Raw genomic sequence first — 19,543 nt, 5'->3', positions numbered from 1 at the left:
GGTGCCCAGTGTGTGCAGGACTCGGCCACAGCTGAGGCAGATAACGACCAGTCCTTCGCTCTCGGGGCCTCCAGTGTGACAGAGGGAAGCACTACTTTAAAAGTCAGTACCCACGTACGGGCACACGTCCATTGACTGCGTGTCACAAAGTATTATGTAGGAAACAGACTTCAGTGATGGAGAATAAACGAGTCCCACAAGTGGGGTTTTGGGGTCTGAGATGTATGCCGTTGGGTGTTCATTGCAAAGATTATTTGTAAGGACGGTGATGGAGACACCACTTTTGCATTTGTGCAGGATACAGACCTGCAGGCAGAAGAGCAGAGGAGCAGATTACCATAATTCTACCCGTTCTCTCGGCTGGCTTGTTTCTCCCTAATGCTTAAAAAAAAAAAAAGTTAATATCTAGAGATCATGGATATATAATTTCTTTTTCTTTTAGCTTAATAAGCACTTTCTACATTGTCAAACTCTAAAATAACTATCTGCCTGCCCTTTTTAAGAATGTGTTGTGATTTATTTTCCCCATCTTGGGGGCGTCTAAGTTATAAGTGATAAAAGGAGGCTAATTTAAAATAAATACCTGATCTCAGCTGTGCGGTGACAGTACACCTAGAAAAATGCATTTGCAGGAAAGTATGGGTGTTTTTTGCTTATGATGTGAGTTACTTTATAAGCAGAGAGTGTCCGTCCCTTCGGGTCAGCCGTGTCTCGGCTGCAGCCTTCCCCTCACTTGCAGAAGTAGCCCTCCCTCTCCCTTCGGTCCCGAGAGGAGAGCCCTAGGCTGGCAGCGGGCACTGTGGATGGGAAGCTGCTTCCTGCTCTGGCTTCACTTGCTCCCAAGGAATGGGCCACTCACGCAAGCTCCTGGAGGCAGAAGCCTGCCAGGGTCAGGCACCCCCAGCAGGACGGGGCCTGCTGCCAGTGGGAACTCATGTGCCTGGGCTCTAAAGGGCAGCCCTGTTCAGGTCCCAGCAATTAAGGCCTCGAGAGCGTGGGTTTAGTATTAATGGATCTTTTGAATTTGGGGGAGAAAGCAAGATATCTCAATTTTTAGTACGAAAGGTGTTCCTGACTTTTTATGGTTAGTGGCTAATTCAACTTTAAAACTCGATCTCTGGGCACAACACACCACCACTGTAGGTAGAGTGGGGTCCCCAGTCCGATCTAGACAGCGAGGGAGGGAGGCTGCTGACTGCCGACACTCCAGGAAGGGGTGCGGAGAACTGGGGGAAATCAGCCCCGGAAACCCCGGTGGGGAAGAAAGGGGGGCGGGCTGATGGGACAAAGGGGGCTCCTTTCTGCCTCTTGCTCGTGTGCTCGGGAGGCTTCTTGACGCCACTGCCCCAGCCCCGCTGGGCCGGATCCGCCGCGGGATTCTGTTCCTGCGGATCCCTTTTCACTCCCTTCTCAAGAACGCCATCCCCAAGGGAAGGCTCTACCCAAATCTCCCCCAGCGTGGGGCTTCCCTGGGGGCCACCTCCTGTAGAGCCTGGAGGCCTCCCTGTAGTGATGGCAACAAACAAGCTCCTTTTCTTCCAAGGCAGTCCCAGTGAGGTGCTAACAGCCCCTTCTCTTGTTCCTAGGACCTCCCTGTGGCCCTCATCTCGGGCTGTGTGGGCCAGAGGGTGGGGGTGGGGGTTCTCTTCAGCTGGGACATCTTACCGGGTCCCTCCTGGGAAAGGAGGTGTCTTAGGTCTGTGCAGTGGGTTTTGGGGGTGAGAACCACAGTAAATAACCAAGCTAAGGCAGCCCCTGGGGGGCCAGCCCGTGTCCAGTGGCTCTCCTGTGTGTGGGGAGGTGCTGGGAAGAACTTGGCAGCTTTTAAGAAGAGCACTTCTGTGTCTTGTGCTGAGAATGTGTTGTAGAAAAGAGATTCTGGGTACAGGAGGTCTGTGGCTGTTCCTCTTCTGGGCAGGATAGGCTTTCGAGGCCTCCCTGGGGTCAGCACGTCGTCGTGCTCACGGCTCACACTTATCCCAGCAGGCTGGTAGGGCTGCGTGGCTGATGGTAAGGGACAGACCTGGGCAGTGTCAGCAGAAATCGTGCGCTCTCCCTCCGTGAAAGGGCACAGAGACCCACTTTGTCCTCAAGACACATGCAGCCATGTGTGTGTGAGGTTTCTCCCAGGGAAGCTAGTTAGAAACGCAGAGATGTGTCCTGGAGACGGTGTGCATCAGGACGGGTCGCGCTCCTCCAGGAAAGCACAACCCGCAGCTGTAGCCCCTCGGGTTGACTGTCGGGTACCCAGCCCCCTGCTGCACTCCCTTAGCGGTCGCCCTGAATTCTCACCTCTCCCAGCCGGGCTGGGACTTCTGTTTACTTCCCATTTCACAGATGCGGTAACTGAGGCCCAGAGAATGCACGAGTGTGTCCGGGCCTTGGGACCCACAGGAGGAGGAAGAGCCCAGAACAGAACAGATGCTGGCCCCAATCCTTCCCTCAGCGGGGTGGGCTCCCCAGGCGGGCCTTTGAAAATGCAGGACCCCCACCCCGCCCCCACCCCCATGGGAACGAGAGTGGGCAGCCCCTGCCTCCACACAGGTCCTTCCTCTGTCCTGCTGGGATGGAGCCCAGGTTCCCCCACAGGCAGTGTCCGCATCACCTGAGAACGCGGGAGATATGCGGGTGAGGGGGCCTCACCCCAGAGCTCCTGAACCGGACACCGGCCAAGGGTCCTCTCGCTCCCAGAGACCCTGATGCCAGGTCAGGCTGGCAAACGTCTGCTGTCTGGGACGGAGGCTCTGCCCGGGGCCAGTGGGGTGCGGCGGGCACAGCATGGCCTCTCGGGGAGTGATGCTCCCGAGGCGAACCGGCAGCAAGTGCTGACAGATAGGCGGGTCCCTGGCGCAGACGTGCCCTGCGTGCCCAGCAGCTGCCAGCGGCTGTGAACGGGGCCCTTCTCCCGCCGCCTGGAGGTCGGGGCCGCGGGGCACACCTGGATGGAAAGAAGCCCGATGCCGTAAGGAAATGGTGGGCCCCCTTTGGGTTCGCAGCCACCAGTGTGGGGCTGGCCTCACAGAGCCCCTCTCGGGCCTGCCATGCTGCCTGCGTACACAGCACTGGCCAGAGCAGGGCTCACACTCAAGCCGGCTCAGCCGAGACCCGGGCAGGAAGTTCTCGAGGGTTCGCAGAGCTGTGGTTGGGCTCGGGGAGCACCTGGGGGGTGTAGCTGAGCGGCCCTCCGCGTGCTCATGGAGTCTGTCCTGTGTTCTGCCCTCTCCAGTGCGGGGCCGCCTTCCAGGAGGACGACGTGGTCGTGCTCAACGGCACCAAGGAGGACGTGGAAACGCTGAAGGGGAGGATGGAGGAGAGGCGGCTGAGGGCGAAGCTGGAGAAGGTGAGGAGCCTGGGGTCCATCCCCGTCCCTGGAGTCTTCAGCTGCCACCTGCTGCCTCTGCTGTGGGGCCGTGGCAGACCCCGGGTCTGCACCGCGGGGGCTGGCTTTTGGACGCGAGGTGATGGAGGCGCTTGTATGGCCTTGACCGGCCTGGGCTCACTGTGGGGGGCACGACGGTTCTGCCCTTTCACTCAGTTGCTTCATCTGTGACGTGGGGCTGGTGACAGCACCTGCGTGGGGCAGGGTGCTCAGGAGGGCCACCAAGATCGGGCCCGGTTGCAGCCCGTCGGGGAGGGGGTGCGGCCGCCACCCCCACTGTACTGTGCCGGCTTTAAGAGTGTGGGTGTGTAAGACTTGGACAGTAGGAGTGGACAGCACGTCCGGAGAGCCTATCCGTCCAGGTCTGAATGTCCTGCGAATCCCCTAGAGATCTGGGGAGCCTGGGAGCCTGCGACCCCCACCCACTGCTGAGGCGCCTCAGGTAGTGTGGGGCTGAGCAGCCTTCCCACGCCTGGGGGCCGCCCCCGGCCTTCCTGAGCCCTGCCCGGCCTCTAGTTGCGAGGGCTGCCTCTGCTCTTTGAAGGGAGACCAGTGCTGGGGACCCACAGCCATGACTAATGCTCTGTGTGGACACAGACATGGTGGAAAGGCTTTGTTCTGTGGTCCTGGGCCTAGGATCCTGTTCCGTGAGCAGTGGATTCATTGCCTCCTGACGTGGCCTAAGGACCAGGCTTGAAACAGTTTATTAGCTAAGAATTCCTTCTACGTGCCATCCGTTGCGAGCAGCAAATTTTTTATTTCTTAAATATTTACAAATGATCCCTGTGATTTTTGTGAACAGCAAGTTTTTCATTCTTCAAAGAAAACAAATTAGGGCACCTGTCTGGCTCAGTCCAGAGAGCTCCGAACGCTAGATCTTCAGGCTGTGAATTCTAGCCCCACGATGGGTGTAGAGATTGTTAAAAGAGAATAATTTTTTTAAATAATCACAATTTTAAATTATAAAATTAAAAATACAAAAGAAGTTAGCTTCAGGGCAAATGTGGGAGAAATTTTGTGATCAGAACTAAGTCAGAGGAATGTTTTGAAGCACTAGGAAATGCGTTTCCGTGTCCTGAGGACGATAAAGTAGTGGGGAAAATTGCCTGCCTCTGTGGGCATCCATGTGTCAGTGATGTAATCATCAAAGATTTCTCGGAGTTGTGTTTTTCTGATCATCACAGAGGAAAGAACAGGACCCTACACCCCCCGGAATGTAAGTGCACTCATTCTGTTGGTTTTGTGTGATTTTGTTACCGTATGAGCAAAAACGAAAAAAGCTTGAGAGAGTTTTGACAGTTATCAGAAAGGACCTGCTGGTTCTTCCTTGCTGTCATTGATCAAGCTCAGTGTTTAAAAAGCGCGAAAGGGGAAGAAAAGTGTTTCCAAGGCTCCTGGCATTTGTGTCGTCATTAACGGAGCCGCTGCGGGGAGCGGGCTCCAGTCCCAGAGTTCCCGCTGCGGTGTTGAAAGCCCAGGGGGGCCAGCACACCCCTCTCCGCAGCTTCTGGGAATGCCTCTTAGATACTGCTACCAGGATACCAAAATATTTCCCAAATATACTCTCAGCCGAGGACAGGACATGGCATTTCTTCTGACTTCTTACTGCTCTTGCTTTTATAAGCCTCAGCTGTGAATGAAAGGCTCCAAAACCCCGTTGTGTTTCCTTGAGGACTGGGTATCAGCCTCACGGATTTGAATGTCGGCCTTGCATGTGTGAAGCAAACGGGAAGTTTCTACATTGTGTAGAAGCATTACAAGTCATTCTGCCTGTCTGTATTACAAGGTCAAGGTGTGCTCCCCCAGCTTCTAGTGACCGCAGCCTTTGGTCATAATTAGGCCGTGTGTCGTTAGCGCCACCTTTTGGATACTTAGGAAAGTGCATGTTAAAGTAAATTGAATAAACATCCTTCTGTCCCTGCTCTGAATCCATTCTGACACAGCTGTGTGATTTTAGAATGGTTAGTTTCGTTTCTTAAATTTTTGCTGACCAATGTCATTATTCTGAGTGACAGAATTCTAGTGCCTAGAAGTCTTAACAGGAGTAATCCAGAGTTTAGGAGGATGGGCTCAAGTGTCCTTTAGCATAGTGTCAGGTCTTTGTTCTCAGGAATCTCTGCACCCAGCGTGGGGCTCAAACCCATAACCCCATGATCAACAGCGGCGCGCTCTTACACTGAGCCGGCCAAGTGTCCCTGGCCTCAAGTCTCCGTGGTGAGATAAACAAGTTTCAGAGCAGCTCGACCGCTCTGAACGCGAGAGGCCGGCGTGGGTGAGGCTCGGTGCGTCTTAGACGGGCCGGCCTGCGGCGCCCGTCCCTAACCTCGCGGCTCGTGGACTCGCTCTTCCGTGTGCGGTAGTCACCGCTGATGCAGGTACCACTGAAATCTGGCGCCTTCATTTAAGATTTTTGAGAATGTGGCTTTGGGAAGATAAGTAGAGAAGCACCAAGATCTCTTCAGCTGTATTCCTGAGGGAGCGGAAGCGCGAAACTGGAAACATAGGCCAAGGGTCGCGGTTCAGGACTCGCGCGGTCAGAGTCAGCTCCAGAACGAGCACCTCCTCACACGGACCGCATCGGCCTGTCGGTGGGCTCCGGGGCGGCGGTGGCAGCCGCGCTTCCGCCAGAGTAGAGTTCCAGCACATCTTGGGTTTGCTCTTTCTCTTCACAGAAAGCAAAGAAACCCAAGGCTGCAGAGTCTGTCTCAAAGCCAGGTGTCAGTGAAGGTAAGACACTAAAAGAGGGCCGTATTTCTGCAAAAATAAGTCTGTGGAGCTATTTCTTTCAAAAATCATGCTTTGGGGGTGCCTGGGCGGCTCAGTGGGTTAAAGCCTCTGCCTTCGGCTCCTGGGATGGAGCCCCACATCGGGCTCTCCGCTCAGTGGGAAGACTGCTTCCTCCTCTTTCTGCCTGTCTCTCTGCCTACTTGTGATGTCTGTCAAATAAATAAAAAAACTTTAAAAAAAAAATTTCATGCTTTTGCTTTGTTTTTGTCTGCCTTACTTTTTTAATTTTTTAAACAGAATTTCCAGGGCCATCAAAAACGAAGACAGGGAAGCCTGAAGAAGCCAGCCTTGATTCTAGAGAGAAGAAAGCCGGCTCAGCTCCCCGGAGTGCAGGTGGGTCCTGCTGAGACAGCAGGGGCTGGTGGGAGGGCTGCCGAGCCAGGAGCTGAGGTCCCAGTTCCACCGGCGCGAATCTGAAAGCTCGAGCTGATCCTAAGTCATGTTTCTGGTAGTCCCTGAGCTCTCTGGGAGCCTGAGACAGCCGCTCTACCCCAAAACCTGGTTGAAGGAGTCTGGCCACCGATGCTACTTGTTTTTCTGTTGAGTCCGCCTCTGGTGCCAGGCTACCCAGGCTGCCAGGGAGCCGGACTCAGACGTACCATGAAACTGGTTAGTGGCCCGAGGCTCGGGGCATGGGCGGGAACGTCCCTGATAAAGCTGGGGTTTCACGTGCACCACACGTTGGCACTCCACCAGCCTTCCCTTGACCTGCTTCTCGCCAAGTGTCAGAGGGACATTTGACGCATAGCCCAGAAGTCAGTGCGTTTCTCCTCTCCACCTTTATCTTAAAGGAAAGATAGACTTTACAAGAAGGAAACAGAGATTTATTGTTAGGCAAGAGGTGGTGTAATCCTGTGTTGTGAGTGGCACCCGCCACGGCTAACGGGTTCCAGCCTCACCCTGCACCGCGTGGCCACTGGCCTGGGGGTAGGTGACCGGGCGTCCTGGAACTTGCGCACCTGCCACTGTGAGGCAGGCTGGTGGCACTTCTCCTGAGGGCGATCTGATCTGCAGCTTTCCCAGGGCTGGCACCAGAGTGCAAAGGACAGCGAACAGTCACTGGTGTGGTTTTCAGTGATAAGACTTTGGTGCAGGAGCCTCATCTGTTTCTAGGAGTCGGCAGTTGAGATGATGTACTTTCTTCCATTTCCCGCAAGAAAGGAAGAGGGAGATTCCTGAGATTAACAGACGTTTGTTCTCCCTTTTTAAGAACGCGATACGTGGAGTGAGGTGTAGGCCCAACCTTAACGTATTTGGCTTTTCATTCTTCAGCAGCAAACGGGAGCTCTTCTGGAAAAGTCGGGAAGCCTCTGGGTGGACCCCCAAAGCGGTCCATTGCCGACAGCGAAGAGTCGGAAGCTTACAAGTCCCTTTTCACGACTCACAGCTCCGCCAAGCGCTCCAAGGAGGAGTCCGCCCACTGGGTCACCCACACGTCCTACTGCTTCTGAAGCACGGGCTGCACCCTGTGCCACACAGGCCCGTCCGGTTTCCACCAGGGCAGGTGGCCGGGGCATGCCCGTGCCGTCCTCTGCGGGCTCTCCGTTTGCGCCGAGCTATAAAGTCGTCCTCCCAACCCCCAGAGCTGGCGTGGTCTCCCCTGCTTGTGCCGCGCGTGGGTTCCCGTGGTGACGTGCTGGGCCCTGCCCGCCCCCTCCTGCAGGCTCGTGCCCTCCCCGCGGCCTGGCAAGAGGTCTTCGCTGTACCTTTTATGGCTGAAATAAAGACTCCAGATTCCTTGGGGGGTGGGAGTGGCCCATTTTGCCTAAAATTCTAGTGATTTTGCTGCCGGTAGTGAAACAGACCAGATGGAATTGGACTTTAGAACATGAGCTTTCCGTGCACCCTGCTGGCACATCCGTTGGCGGGCATCCCCCTGTGCCCCGCAGCGGAGCTGTTGCCTTCCTGGTTGCGTCTCGAAGGAGTTTCCTTTATTTTTATCACTTTCAAGTTGAAAGCATTTTAGTTGGGCACCTGAGGGTTTGATATAAAAATAAAGCAAGTCTGCCTTTTCTCTCATCTGTCTGTATTTTCTCTCTCCCATGTTTAAGAAAATGACAGCCTCTCCGTTGATGGCGATCAGTTCCCTTTTCTCACAGATGATGAAGGCAATTGTAAAATCGGGGTGTCCTGCTGGTCCGTCCGGTGTGGGGGACGGACGTCAGGCATGGAAACGTCCCGTGGGACTGATTCAGAGCTGGGAACACCCCACGTCAGCCCGGCTTTCTGGGGACAGTCGCACGGTGGTCGGGCCTGGCCGGTTGCCATCAGCACGTGGGAGACGGAGCCTGGGAGAAAGGCTGGAGGCCTGGGCGGGAGGACTGTGTCCCCATGTCCTCTGTCTCCGAGGAATGGAAGCTCGGCCCTGAGGTGTCTCTGTTACGAACAGAGAATCATTTTAATCAGAATTCAATTCCCATCAGTGGATTTTTGTGGGGGACGTTTCCAGAACAAAACTGAATTGCCCATTTTCTTTTCCTCACCCATTTCCTATATAGCCCAGTAAAACCATTTCCTAATTGTTGCATTTTTCTTTATATTAACAGCCATTATTTCTGCCAACTTGAATTTACCTCATTTTAGCCTTCATCTTATTCTGTGGGGATTAGTTTGTCTCCAGTTATTCCCCGTTACCCGGTCACAGTGTCCCCAGCATGAAAACTGGAGCAGCTCAGGCTGCCTGCTTCCCCTCAAAGTCCCCTCCAAGCTCTGAGTGTCCCCAGCCCTGCCTTTCCACCCCAGCCTCTGCCGCACTCAGCAGCCACCCCTGCGGCTCCCCCCAGCCCCACGAGCACCGCAGCCCCAGCCTTTCGTGTCTGGCAAGGTGTGGAGTCCACAGAGGCCCGAGGAGCAGCACTTCTTCTGGAGGTGGGGAACGGTCTGTGTCGCTCCGGGCCTGGCAGGGTGCCAGGGACACAGGAGAAGGAGCGCAGAGCGGTCATGGCTCAGAACTGCCGCTATGTTGAGTGACGCCTCAATGGGCCTCCTCTCCTGGGACTCGCCCACCACAGAGAGGGGCCGGTGACCACCACACATCTCGCAGCATTGCACACATGGTCATAGCTCGTGTCCGGTCGGGACTCCACGCCGTCTCTCCCACAAAGACTTGCCAAGTGGGTCGGTCAGCGGAAGCGGGGGCGAGGCTTCCACGGAGGGTGTCGAGGAGCGCCCGCAAGCTCCCGCCGCCTCTGCCCACCCCGCAGGGCCCGAGCCGCTCTGCCAGGCCAGAGGAACCCAGGAGGGCGAGAGCTCCAAACACAGGCTGTTTCAGTCTTTGATTTCCAAGAAACCTAACGAAAGCCTCCCCACCATAAACTGAGATTTCCACTCAACACCGTGACCCTGTTCTTGGATTTGGACCCAGAGAGCACTTTGGCTCAAAGATCTTGGCTTCGTACCTGCTTTTCCACTTGTCCTCATTCTCTTGAAAAGTGCTTTAGACTTTTGAACACAGTATACACCTGTCGTGGAATCTATGTCAACATTTCCGAATGACAAAAATCAGGTGGGGACGCGATTTCCCAAGCGTTCCCACGGAGTGGGGTCACCCATGGACGCGAAGTCTGTGCGCCCCTCACTGCATCGCACCGTAACTGCTACATTTTAGAGCACCGTTGGGGGAGGTGACTTAAATCATAGGGTCCACACAGACACGGGGCCACCCCAAAATATCCTGCAGCCATAGCTCAGCAACAGGGGTGACTCTCCAAGAGCCACATGAGTCTGCTTGGGAGATCAGGACCGAGCCTCAATTCCAAGAATGAGTCCCCAAGGGTCACCGGTGCACCCCCCCCCCACTCTAGCAGGTGGCCCGACACACCAGCCACCTGCTTCCCAAAGGAGCAGCTACAAAGTAGCCCCTTGGGAGGGCTTCTTTAACTGCCTACTTTCTAGTCAGACCTTTGGATTTGCATTCCTGCCAGCCCCCCGCAGACCACCTCCTGCAGGAAGGCCCCCGCCTTTGCATGAGCTGTGCACACGCAGGAGACGTCTCCCCCTGTGGTTTCAAGTCGTCCTACGAATCCTTGCTCTATGCCCACAGCTCAGCACAGTGTGAGGCACAAGGAGGACTCCCAGTGGATCCTTAATGATAGCAGAACGGTTCATTCCCGGGACCAAGTCTGCGAATCAGAGGACACAGGGAAACAGACGCAAGCCGCCTCGTATTCCATTTAACGAGATTCTTTTGGTTTCTCACCATTTTAAAAACTGATGGTTTTGAACACACCGGCCAGTGAGCCCTGGCTTTCCTCCTGGCATCGGCTTTGGTCGTCCTACAGGCTGGGTCCTTCTCCCCTCTGGGTCCTCACGCCACGCAGATGCCAGCACTTCGTCGTCACCCCCTCAAACTACCCAAGTATCTTTTTGGGAAAGCCTCCCTGCACAACCTAACCTAGAGTTGACCCTTTGTTCTAGTCTCCTAAAGCACTCTGTTTTAATCACAATTTTAATGAAGCAATTGATACCCTGAATTGACGCAGGCACCGCACACTCAGGGACCATCAGTGAGTGGAGGTGGGAGGCGAGAGGGAGTGGTGGGGACTGCGGAGCGCGCGGCCACCCAGAGGGCCTGTTGGACTCCGGCAGAGAACAGCCCAGTGTGATCAGATCACCCCTATTTTCAAAGGAAGCCAAAAACCATGGTTTTAAAAATGGAGTCCCTCCCAACATCTAAAAATTGGCAAATCATCATGTTTAGGAACAACGCAGGCAAGACCACACACCCCAGCGGCTCCCAGTCTGTGGCCTCTGGCGTCATCTCTCCTCCACTCGGCTCTCGGTCCGACAGTGACATGTGCTGGGGGACCTGCTCACCATCATGTCTGGATTCAACAAGCGAGAAACAGAACTAGGTGAGGGCCTGTCCCGGGAGTCAGAAAGAATGTTCTGGTAAGGAGCTGGCGTCCCATGGTGCCCGTCCTCCCGCTCTCACTGTCCACCTGACGTTTCTCCCCCTCCCTTTAAGCCTTGCTCCCGGACAACCACCCCTGGGAGCCTCCTCCTCTGACCGGAAGTCATCACAATGGGCTCTGTGACATCACCAATGGCCCGGCCCCAGGCACCCAGTCTCCAGGTGCGCAGGCAAACAGACCCACCATGAGCAACTTCGTCCCCCATCACGGCTCACCATGCGGATGCTAACATGGTTCTTGTTCTTGCCTCTGTGCCTCTGCTGCGGCTACGCCTTTGTGTTTTCTCCTGTGCGAGAGAAAGTCAAAGAACCCCAGGGGAAGGTGCCTTGCGGAGGGCACTTTCGGATCAGGCAGAATCTCCCAGAGCACGCCCCCGGCTGGCTTGGGAGCAAATGGCTCTGGCTCTTTTTCGTAGTTGTGCTGTATGGGATACTGAAGTTTCGAGGAGATAGTGAGAAGATTAAGGTAAGGACCGCCCCATTTCCTCCCCCGCTTCTGTCTCAGGTGGGTCAGGCTCGGAGGGACGAGTGAGCTAGTCCTTACAGGCGGGGCCTCTCAGTAGAACAAAGCAGGCTGTGAGGCGCCTGCCTGGTGGTCCTGCGACACGCGGGCACATTCATTTCCTGGTGTGTCCTTAGGGAAGACGATGGTCCCCAGACCCTCAGGGGTCAGGGCTAATGGTTGAAGATGACCTTCCACTTATTGGCTGATTAAAAGCTTGGCTTGATATTTATCCTGTTTTTTTTTTAAAGATTTTTATTTGACAGCTATATAGAGAGAGAGCACAAGTAGGCAGAGAGGCAGGCAGAGGGAGAGGGAGAAGCAGGCTCCCCGCTGAGCAGGGAACCCAATGTGGGACTTGATTCTAGGACCCTGGGATCCTGACCCGAGCTGAAGGCAGCCGCTTAACCAACTGAGCCACCAGGTGCCCTAATAAATGAGATTTTTTCTAATGAAGGAGAGATTTAAGAACTTGGTGTGTCTCATGTCAACATTATTCGCAGACAGATTCACTGCCCCTGATTCTTAACTTCCCTAAAAGAAATTCTTTATTTCCTCTTATTGTTGTTTTTTAAATTTCTTTATTTTTTACAAGTTGCCAAACTGATGGAAATGGTATCATTATTCCAGGTGAGGAAAAAGACCTGTCGTGAAGGGATAAAAGTGTACAGAAGTAGCAGCTCCTCAAAGTGACTGAACAGTCCTCAGATGGGAAAAGGGAGAGAAATGTGGCATGTTTTCTGCTAGACAGCCCAACATTTCATGACCCTGTGTCCAAACTGAGAGAGCAGGGCTTGGCAAGCCTTTTCTGGAAAGGACTGGAGAGTAGCTATTTTCAGCTTTGCAACACGTACAGTCTCTGTTGCACGGACCCAACGCTGCCATTTTAGCCTGAAAGCAATCTTACGTAATGCACAAAAAAATGAGCAAAGCTGTGTTCCAATAAAACTTTATTTACAGGGCACCTGCCTGGCTCAGTGGGTTAAGCTGCTGCCTTCGGCTCAGGTCATGATCTCAGGGTCCTGGGATCGAGTCCCGTATCGGGCTCTCTGCTCAGCAGGGAGCCTGCTTCCCCCTCTCCCTCTGCCTGCCTCTCTGCCTGCTTGTGATCTCTCTCTCTGTCAAATAAATAAATAAAATCTTTAAAAAAAAAACTTTATTTACAAAAACAATTGGTGGGCCAGACTGGGTCATAGTTTGCCAATCCCTGAGCTAGAGCGCAGTGTGAGAACCATCTTTTCTTAGGGGAGCCCGACTCTTGGAATTGTGTCAAAACCAACAAAGGCAACCATATTATTCACCCTGAGTATCTTTCTTGACAGGAGCAGAATCCTGCCCTTCGAGGCTGTTCATTTCGCTCTCCACTAAGGAAAAATCAAAATGCTTCCCCCAACAAAGACTACGCGTTCAATACCTTAACCCAACTGGAGATGGACCTTGTGAAATTTGTGTCCAAGGTGCGGAATCTGAAAGTAGCCATGGCAACCGGCACTGGCCTCAAGGTTCAGAACTTGGAGGTACCTGCAGACCCACACAATAATATCACCATCTATGAAATATGGGGCGAAGAAGACTCGGAATGAGTGGACTTGTGTGTCAGAGTAGGAGAGACAAAGTTGAGTGTTGGCAAACCATATGCAAACCAATAAAACTATTCTGAAGAAAGAATTCTCCAAGTTGGCACCTTTTTTTTTTCTTTTTTTCTTTTTTCTCCTTTTTTAAAATGGAAGAAAAAAAATAATAAATGGGAGGCCAGTAACCACAGCAGTTACTCTTTTGGTTTTGCCTTCCTCACCAGCCCCAGCGCAGTGAGTGGTGAGGAGAGCAGAGAGCAACATGGTAGCAGAGGCAGCCTGCTCAGCGGTGACGCCCCGGCCCTGGGGGGCGATTAGGCTTAGAAAATTTGGGATAAGATGTAGATACCATATTCATAGTAGTTACCTTTCTAGTAGTGGTTTGTACAAAAGATGGAACCAATTTTTATCTTTATAAGTTATTACAAAGGCCAACTTTAATTATAGGTTTAAAAGGAAATGATCGAATTAAGAGGGTGTGTATGCATGTGCGTGTGTGCTTAGGTCAGGGAATGCTGGATTCTAGAAACATTTGATTTTCTTCTCACCAGAAAAGTCTTTTTTATTCATTCTGTCTTGTGCATGAGATGTATTGACTTTTTTTTCTACCAGATGTCTAGTTGGATTAAGAAATAGAGAATAGATCTGTATTTTCAATGGAATTTAGATACGGATGAGCTAACCAGGGCTTCCCAAGGTAGTCAATAAGAATGTTTATAACCGGGCGCCTGGGGGGCTCAGTGAGTTACGCCTCTGCCTTCGGCTTGGGTTGTGATCTCGGGGTCCTGGGATTGAGTCCCACATTGAGCTCTCTGTTCAGCGGGGGGCCTGCTTCTCCCCCCCCCCACTCTGCCTACTTGTGATTTCTCTGTGTCTAATAAATAAAATTTTTTAAAAAATCTTTATAGAGCATTTTTAAACTGGGACATTTTGGCATGTTAGTGCGGCTGATGGGAACTACACTCACCCTTAAATGAGCTTTACTGACCCCCAGTCTAGGTCAGCGGGCAGCCCAGCAGACACACAGGTGTGAGCCTGGAGAAGACAGGAAGGTCCCTGTACCTACTTGAGTCCATCTTGTGTGTGGCTGGCAGAGGAGTCCAGAATCACCATCCGTGATTTCCTGTCTGGGCAAAGTCTTCAGGCTCTGTCCCATGCGTGTGGAGGAGTCAGACCTCAGACCAAAGCCGCCGACCCTTTCTCCCCGTCTTGTCACTCCTGAACACTTGACTCTTGGTCTTGACTTAACAGGATGGGGGAAATGGCAGCAGTTGAGTTGTGCCTTCAGTATTCTGAGTAGTTCAAGCAAATGGGACTGCGTGAATTGTCTTCCGAGCACACTCGGAGGCACCGGATGTTGCGGCTGTCATCTCTTGATCTCAACATGGTGTAGATGTTAGATGAATGGAGATCATCTAAAAGGCCAGGAAGCAACAAATCCCGGCTGAGGGGCCCAACCCAGCCTGCTGCCCATATTTATTTACACCACCCACGAGCTAATAATGGCTTTTCTATTTTTAAGTGGTTGAGAAAAGAGGAGTAATATTCCATGACATGGAAGTGACACGAAACTCAGACTTCAGTGTCCATAACGTTCATTGGCACCGGGCCGCTCCCGTTCACGTGCAGACGGCCTGTGGGGGCAGGCTTGAGTCACTGCCACACAAACCCGATGGCCCACAGAGCTGAAAACAGGGACTGCCGGCCCTTTACGGGAAGTCTGCCAACTCCTAGTTTATGCTAATCTTATTTACATGCTAACAAGCAGGGAGAGCGTTCCAGGGAATCAGATCTATTCAGCTGTAAATGTCACAAACCTCCCACATTTGTCTGCTAGGCGAACAGGGAATTTTATAAATCACAGTTTTTGGAGTCCCGTCCTGGTCACAAGCAAGGAAAGACGGGTTTGGGGGGTGGGGGAGCAGGGGGCGACGTGTAAGAAAATAGAGCAAGGTGACCGAGGCTATACATTAGAACAGAATCTGTGTGTGTGGATGCAGCACCTTCTATTCAATCGTGTCCCCGAGTCTCGGCCTAGCCTCCTGCGGGGCTCTACAGACCAGTTTGGCCTGGAGAACAGTGTTTTCTGAACCCAGTCAATCGCATGCAATGTTTTCCTGCAAAAAATGCATTCGATTCTCTATCTAGAGCTTAAACGACTGAAATCTGCTGTTCTAGCAGAAATTCAATTCCTCCTCTCACCACACTCCATGGTTTCAGAAGAGCAGTTGACAGGCCAGGGTAACCGCTGGCTCTCTGTGCTCGCCTGGGGGGCTGGGGGGGGGGCGCACCCAGTGGTTTGCTCCCTCCAGGCCAGCGGGAGGAGGAAGACCCAGTCTCACAGGACGGAGGGTGATCCAGGAGTGGCCGCTCTCACATCAGCCGCTGGTTAGAAGCAAATCCCTCGGGGGTGGGGGGGCGTTACACCCAGTGTGAGCGCCCGGACTGGGGCCCAAGCCAGACCCCGCGGCACAGAAGGAGGCTGCTCCGCAGGCGGGTACAGGGACTAACGAAGTGGGAGGCTCGTCGGTGCCCTCCTTGGCACGGTCATCCGCAGGGCCTTTGTCCTGTATCTGCGCACGGGTGTGGGGGGGTGGGCAGAAACCTGGGGTCCCCGGGGGGCACCCAGCCTCGTGTAACCAATCTCTCTCTCAAATGACTGCAACAGAGCGGTCACTGCCGTGATCGCAGCCCTAGCTGACCCTTGGATTTCAGCCCCGACGCCCTGACGCGCACTCCAGCCCGCGGAAGCTGGGAGATAAGGAATGCAGGTTGCTTTAAGCCACTCCGTGTGTGCTCATTTCTTGACGGAAGTAGAAAACAGTAACGCGGCACGTGTGTGCGCACACACACGCACACACACACACACAAACCTGCCGGGTCTCTCCACGTGCCGCTTCCCGGGCCTGCGGGACCTTCCCGCGGACCCAGGCACCAGCCTCTGAACCCGAGAAGTGGCACCAAAGGATTATGAACAGCGGATCAGGAACGGGGTATCCGGGGGCCCAGGTGGCTCCGCTGCCTTCGGCTCAGGTCGTGATCCCGGGTTCCTGGGATGGGCCCTACACCGGGCTCCCTGGGCTCCCTGCGCGGCGGGGGCGCGGCGGGGATCTCCTTCGCCCTCTCCGGCCACTTACTCACTCACTCGCATAAATAAAGTCTTTTAAACGGGTGGGGGCGGGGCATGACAGTGGAGGAAAACAAAGGCAGGGACCCGGCACTGGGACGGTGTGTGTGGAGGGTTCTGGGCCATTTTGCCCCCCGTGGAGACCGGCACACCTGCCCCCACAACCAAGACAGGTCTGCGGTGGCCTGGTGGCCTCTGCCCGCTGCCCCTCGCGTGGGCTCCGGAATCGCCCCCATCACCCAGCCGGGCACCCGCGCGTCTGTTTCCATCTCGCAGATGCCGTCGTTTGGAGGGTGTCGGTGAGTGCGGGGGCGTCCCGCATACGTGCCCTTTGAGGCTGGCTTCTCCCCTCTGCACCGCGCCCTGCAGTTCCCTGTGAGCGGGTCTCTGCGCTGGCGCTCCGGGCACATCTCTGCATCCGCGTGCCGAGGGACACATTTGCGGGCTCCGGCTCTCACCAACAGGTCTGCTACGGAGGATCGCGCCGTAGATGTTCCTGTGGGCATACGTTTTTATTTCTGGGGGATTTCTGCCCAGATTTATGTCAGGTCGCGTGGGGAAGGGTATATTTTGGCCCCCAGTAAAATGCGAATGACTTTGGATGCGTGGCCAACATTTTACAATGAGATTCCACATTATATTCTGGTGAGGGCCACGCAGTAAATCAAAAAGTCTGATGAAACACACACAAACCCAACAGGAGTTGTAGCAGGCCAGGACGCATCCCCTCTGGGCCATCCCAACAGACACCCAGGAGCGTCCCACCAACCACTGAGCCCTGTCACCCAGCTCCTCCCAGCTCTGCCTTACCAAGCTCGCTTCTGCCTCAGGGCCTTTGCACATGGCCTCTCTCCCTATGGTCAGTGTTTCCACCAGATGCCACAGAGCTAGTTGCCATGCTTGCCATTCTCACCTTTGCCCAGAGGGTCCCTAGCTCAGAGGGGCCTTCACTGACCGCCCGGTGATCTCCCTCATCCACTTCCGTTTGTTTTCTTTGCAATACCATCACTGTGTGACATTGTGCTTTTTATCGAGCTGTTTCTTCCTGGTCCCCTAGAACGTGAGCTCCATGAGGTACGGGGTGGTGTCGGCTGTGGTGACTGCAGCGTCCTCGGTGTCGGGAATAGAGCGGGCATGGGATAGGAACTCCACCCAGATCTCGGAATGCCTACTTGGAACTCATTCCAGATTTAGAGAAAACAAGAGCTCAGAGAGTTCTCCGACGCCCCTCCCCCAGCGTCCCCGAATGCTGGCCGCTCTGGTAACCGGGCTAGAATCGTGACAACCCAAAGCTGTAGCATGGGGGCAACGCTGTGCACGGACTAATGTGGGTTTCACTTCATTCCTCTCTGTCCCAGGATCCCAGCCAGCAGCCCACGGTGCACGTGGCCATCCCGTTTAGTGGAACAGTCCCCAGGCTCGCCTGTGATGGCCTTGGCAGTGGAGAAGATAGCGATCAGCTGTTCTGGGCAGTGTCCCTCCGTCAGGGTTGAACGACACTTGTTTCCTCACGATGGGGATGAGGTTATGCCTCCTCGGCAAGAGCACCAGAGACTTGGTGTGGTGTCCCGGTGCCTGCCCCCCTGCACTGTTCATACTGACTGACCTTCATCGTTTGAGTAGAGAGGCACCGGCTGCTGCCTCACTGCGAGCTAGAAACACCTTAGAGGGTGCTCTGAGTCTCCACCAGTCGGCCCCTCAAGCTTTCACCCACTGCTGCGAGCACCCATCCGCGGTCTTTTCTGCAATAATTACATCGGCATTTGCCGGATGGTGATTTTGGTGTCCCTCTTTCCTTCTTCATTTATTAATTGGGAGACGACTGTAAGGGACTCCTGTCCTTTCTCCCCCGTTTATTTAATTATTTATTGCCACCAGTATAGACACATAGATATTTTATTTTCTTGTATTAAAATCCAATATTTAAAAAAATATTTTATTTATCCGTTTGAGAGAGAGAGAAGCGTGAGTGGGACGGAGGGCAGGGGAGGAGAGAGGGAGAAGCTGGCTCCCCGCTGGGCAGGGAACCTGATGCGGGACCCGATCCCAGGACCCCGGGATCATGACCTGAGCGGGAGGCAGATGCTTAACAGACTGAGCCACCCAGACGCTCCCAGATCCAATATTGTTATTTATTTTCTTGCTCACATCTGCTAGTTCTCTCCGGTGGGATCCTGTGTACTTTGAATGAGCCCCATCCTCTTTTGAGCAATTTCTTACTTTCCGGCAACTCCAGACCTTCCGGGACCATCCTGTCCAGTCCCTGCCTCAGAGTCAACCACGGCTCCAAAGAGCTCTCGTTCCTTGCACTGGAGAATGGCGCTTGGCAACCAGGCGCAGGCAGCTAGCCGCGCTGGTCTGCACGGGGCTGTCCCAGCTCTCGGCCCGCTCGCGTGCCTTAGCTGTCCCCCACCGCGGTCTCTCTTTCTGTATCAGTGACTGTGACTTAGCTCTGATTCCAGCCTAGCATCTGGGTTCATTCTAGCCATCCCCCTGCCCCGTGGGTATAACTCCTTCCTCCTACAGGGACAAACCCAGCCCTCGAGATCTGTATTTACAGAATTGTTCAATTCTAGGACACACATAAGGTAGTTCAAGATTTGGGCTCCGACCCCACAAGGAACACATTTATGAACCAGAAAGCAGCCTGGCAGCATCCTGTCAACATGCTTCTTCCAGGGGCACCTGGGTGGCTCAGTGGGTTTAAGTCTCTGCCTTCAGCTCAGGTCATGATCTCAGGGTCCTGGGATTGAGCCCTGCATCGGGCTCTCTGCCCTTCTCTTTGTGATCTTTCTCTCTGTCAAATAAATAAAATCTTAAAAAAAAAAAAAAAAAAAAAAAGAAGATGCCTTTTTCCCAGAGTTCCTTAGGCGATCTTCATTCTTCCCCTCTCTTCAGTGGGCCAGTGAGTCCACAGGTGTGTGTTAGATCCATTCCATTTTGGTTTCCCCCACATCCCGGCTGGTTTTACTTGTTTCATTGTATGTGAAGGTACCTGATGTGTCACAGTGGTTCTGAGAGTCAAAGATGTAGGACAAGATATTCCCAGAGAACTGCTGCTCGGCCCCTGTCCCTGTCCCGGGCACACGGACCCCATTCCCTCTTCCCCGCCTCTTTCCCAAGGGATAGGAATGAGACTCTCTGGGTTCTGTTTTATCCTTCCTGTGTTTCTCTTACACAAATGAACGGACACGTGTGTTTTCCTAGAACCCCTCTTTCTCACATGAAGGGTGGCTTGCTGTCAGTATTCTTTGGGGCTTTG

At 53.9% G+C, this 19,543-nt stretch overlaps 2 protein-coding genes across 5 annotated transcripts in view; both read left to right on the top strand.

Moving 5' to 3' along the window:
* RTF2 (replication termination factor 2) overlaps positions 1-8,185 on the top strand; it is a 39,963-nt gene extending 31,778 nt beyond the window's left edge. Inside the window, exons 6-9 of one of the 4 annotated variants that reach the window (XM_045082050.1) lie at positions 3,227-3,340; positions 6,052-6,106; positions 6,413-6,499; positions 7,442-8,185. In XM_045082050.1, coding sequence (XP_044937985.1) covers positions 3,227-3,340; positions 6,052-6,106; positions 6,413-6,499; positions 7,442-7,617 — 432 coding nt within the window. In that variant the 3' untranslated portion in view covers positions 7,618-8,185. Of the gene's footprint in view, positions 1-3,226; positions 3,341-6,051; positions 6,107-6,403; positions 6,500-7,438 lie in introns of all 4 variants that reach the window. The other 3 variants (XM_045082049.1, XM_004759898.3, XM_004759897.3) reach the window with 3 other exon arrangements.
* A 2,961-nt stretch (positions 8,186-11,146) lies between these two features.
* LOC101684637 (protein FAM209A) lies at positions 11,147-13,881 on the top strand. Its single transcript, XM_004759900.3, has 2 exons — positions 11,147-11,544; positions 12,903-13,881. Exons 1-2 carry the CDS (start codon positions 11,296-11,298, stop codon positions 13,161-13,163), a joined length of 510 nt encoding a protein of 169 aa, XP_004759957.1. The 5' UTR covers positions 11,147-11,295; the 3' UTR covers positions 13,164-13,881.
* The last annotated feature ends 5,662 nt before the right edge of the window (positions 13,882-19,543 follow it).

This window comes from Mustela putorius, unplaced genomic scaffold (genome assembly GCF_011764305.1).
Source record: "Mustela putorius furo isolate JIRA1106 unplaced genomic scaffold, ASM1176430v1.1 tig00000592_pilon_pilon_pilon, whole genome shotgun sequence".
In the NCBI taxonomy this organism is placed as follows: domain Eukaryota; kingdom Metazoa; phylum Chordata; class Mammalia; order Carnivora; family Mustelidae; genus Mustela; species Mustela putorius.
The sequence above is the reverse complement of the archived record's forward strand: the minus strand, read 5'-3'. Positions and strand labels throughout refer to the sequence as shown.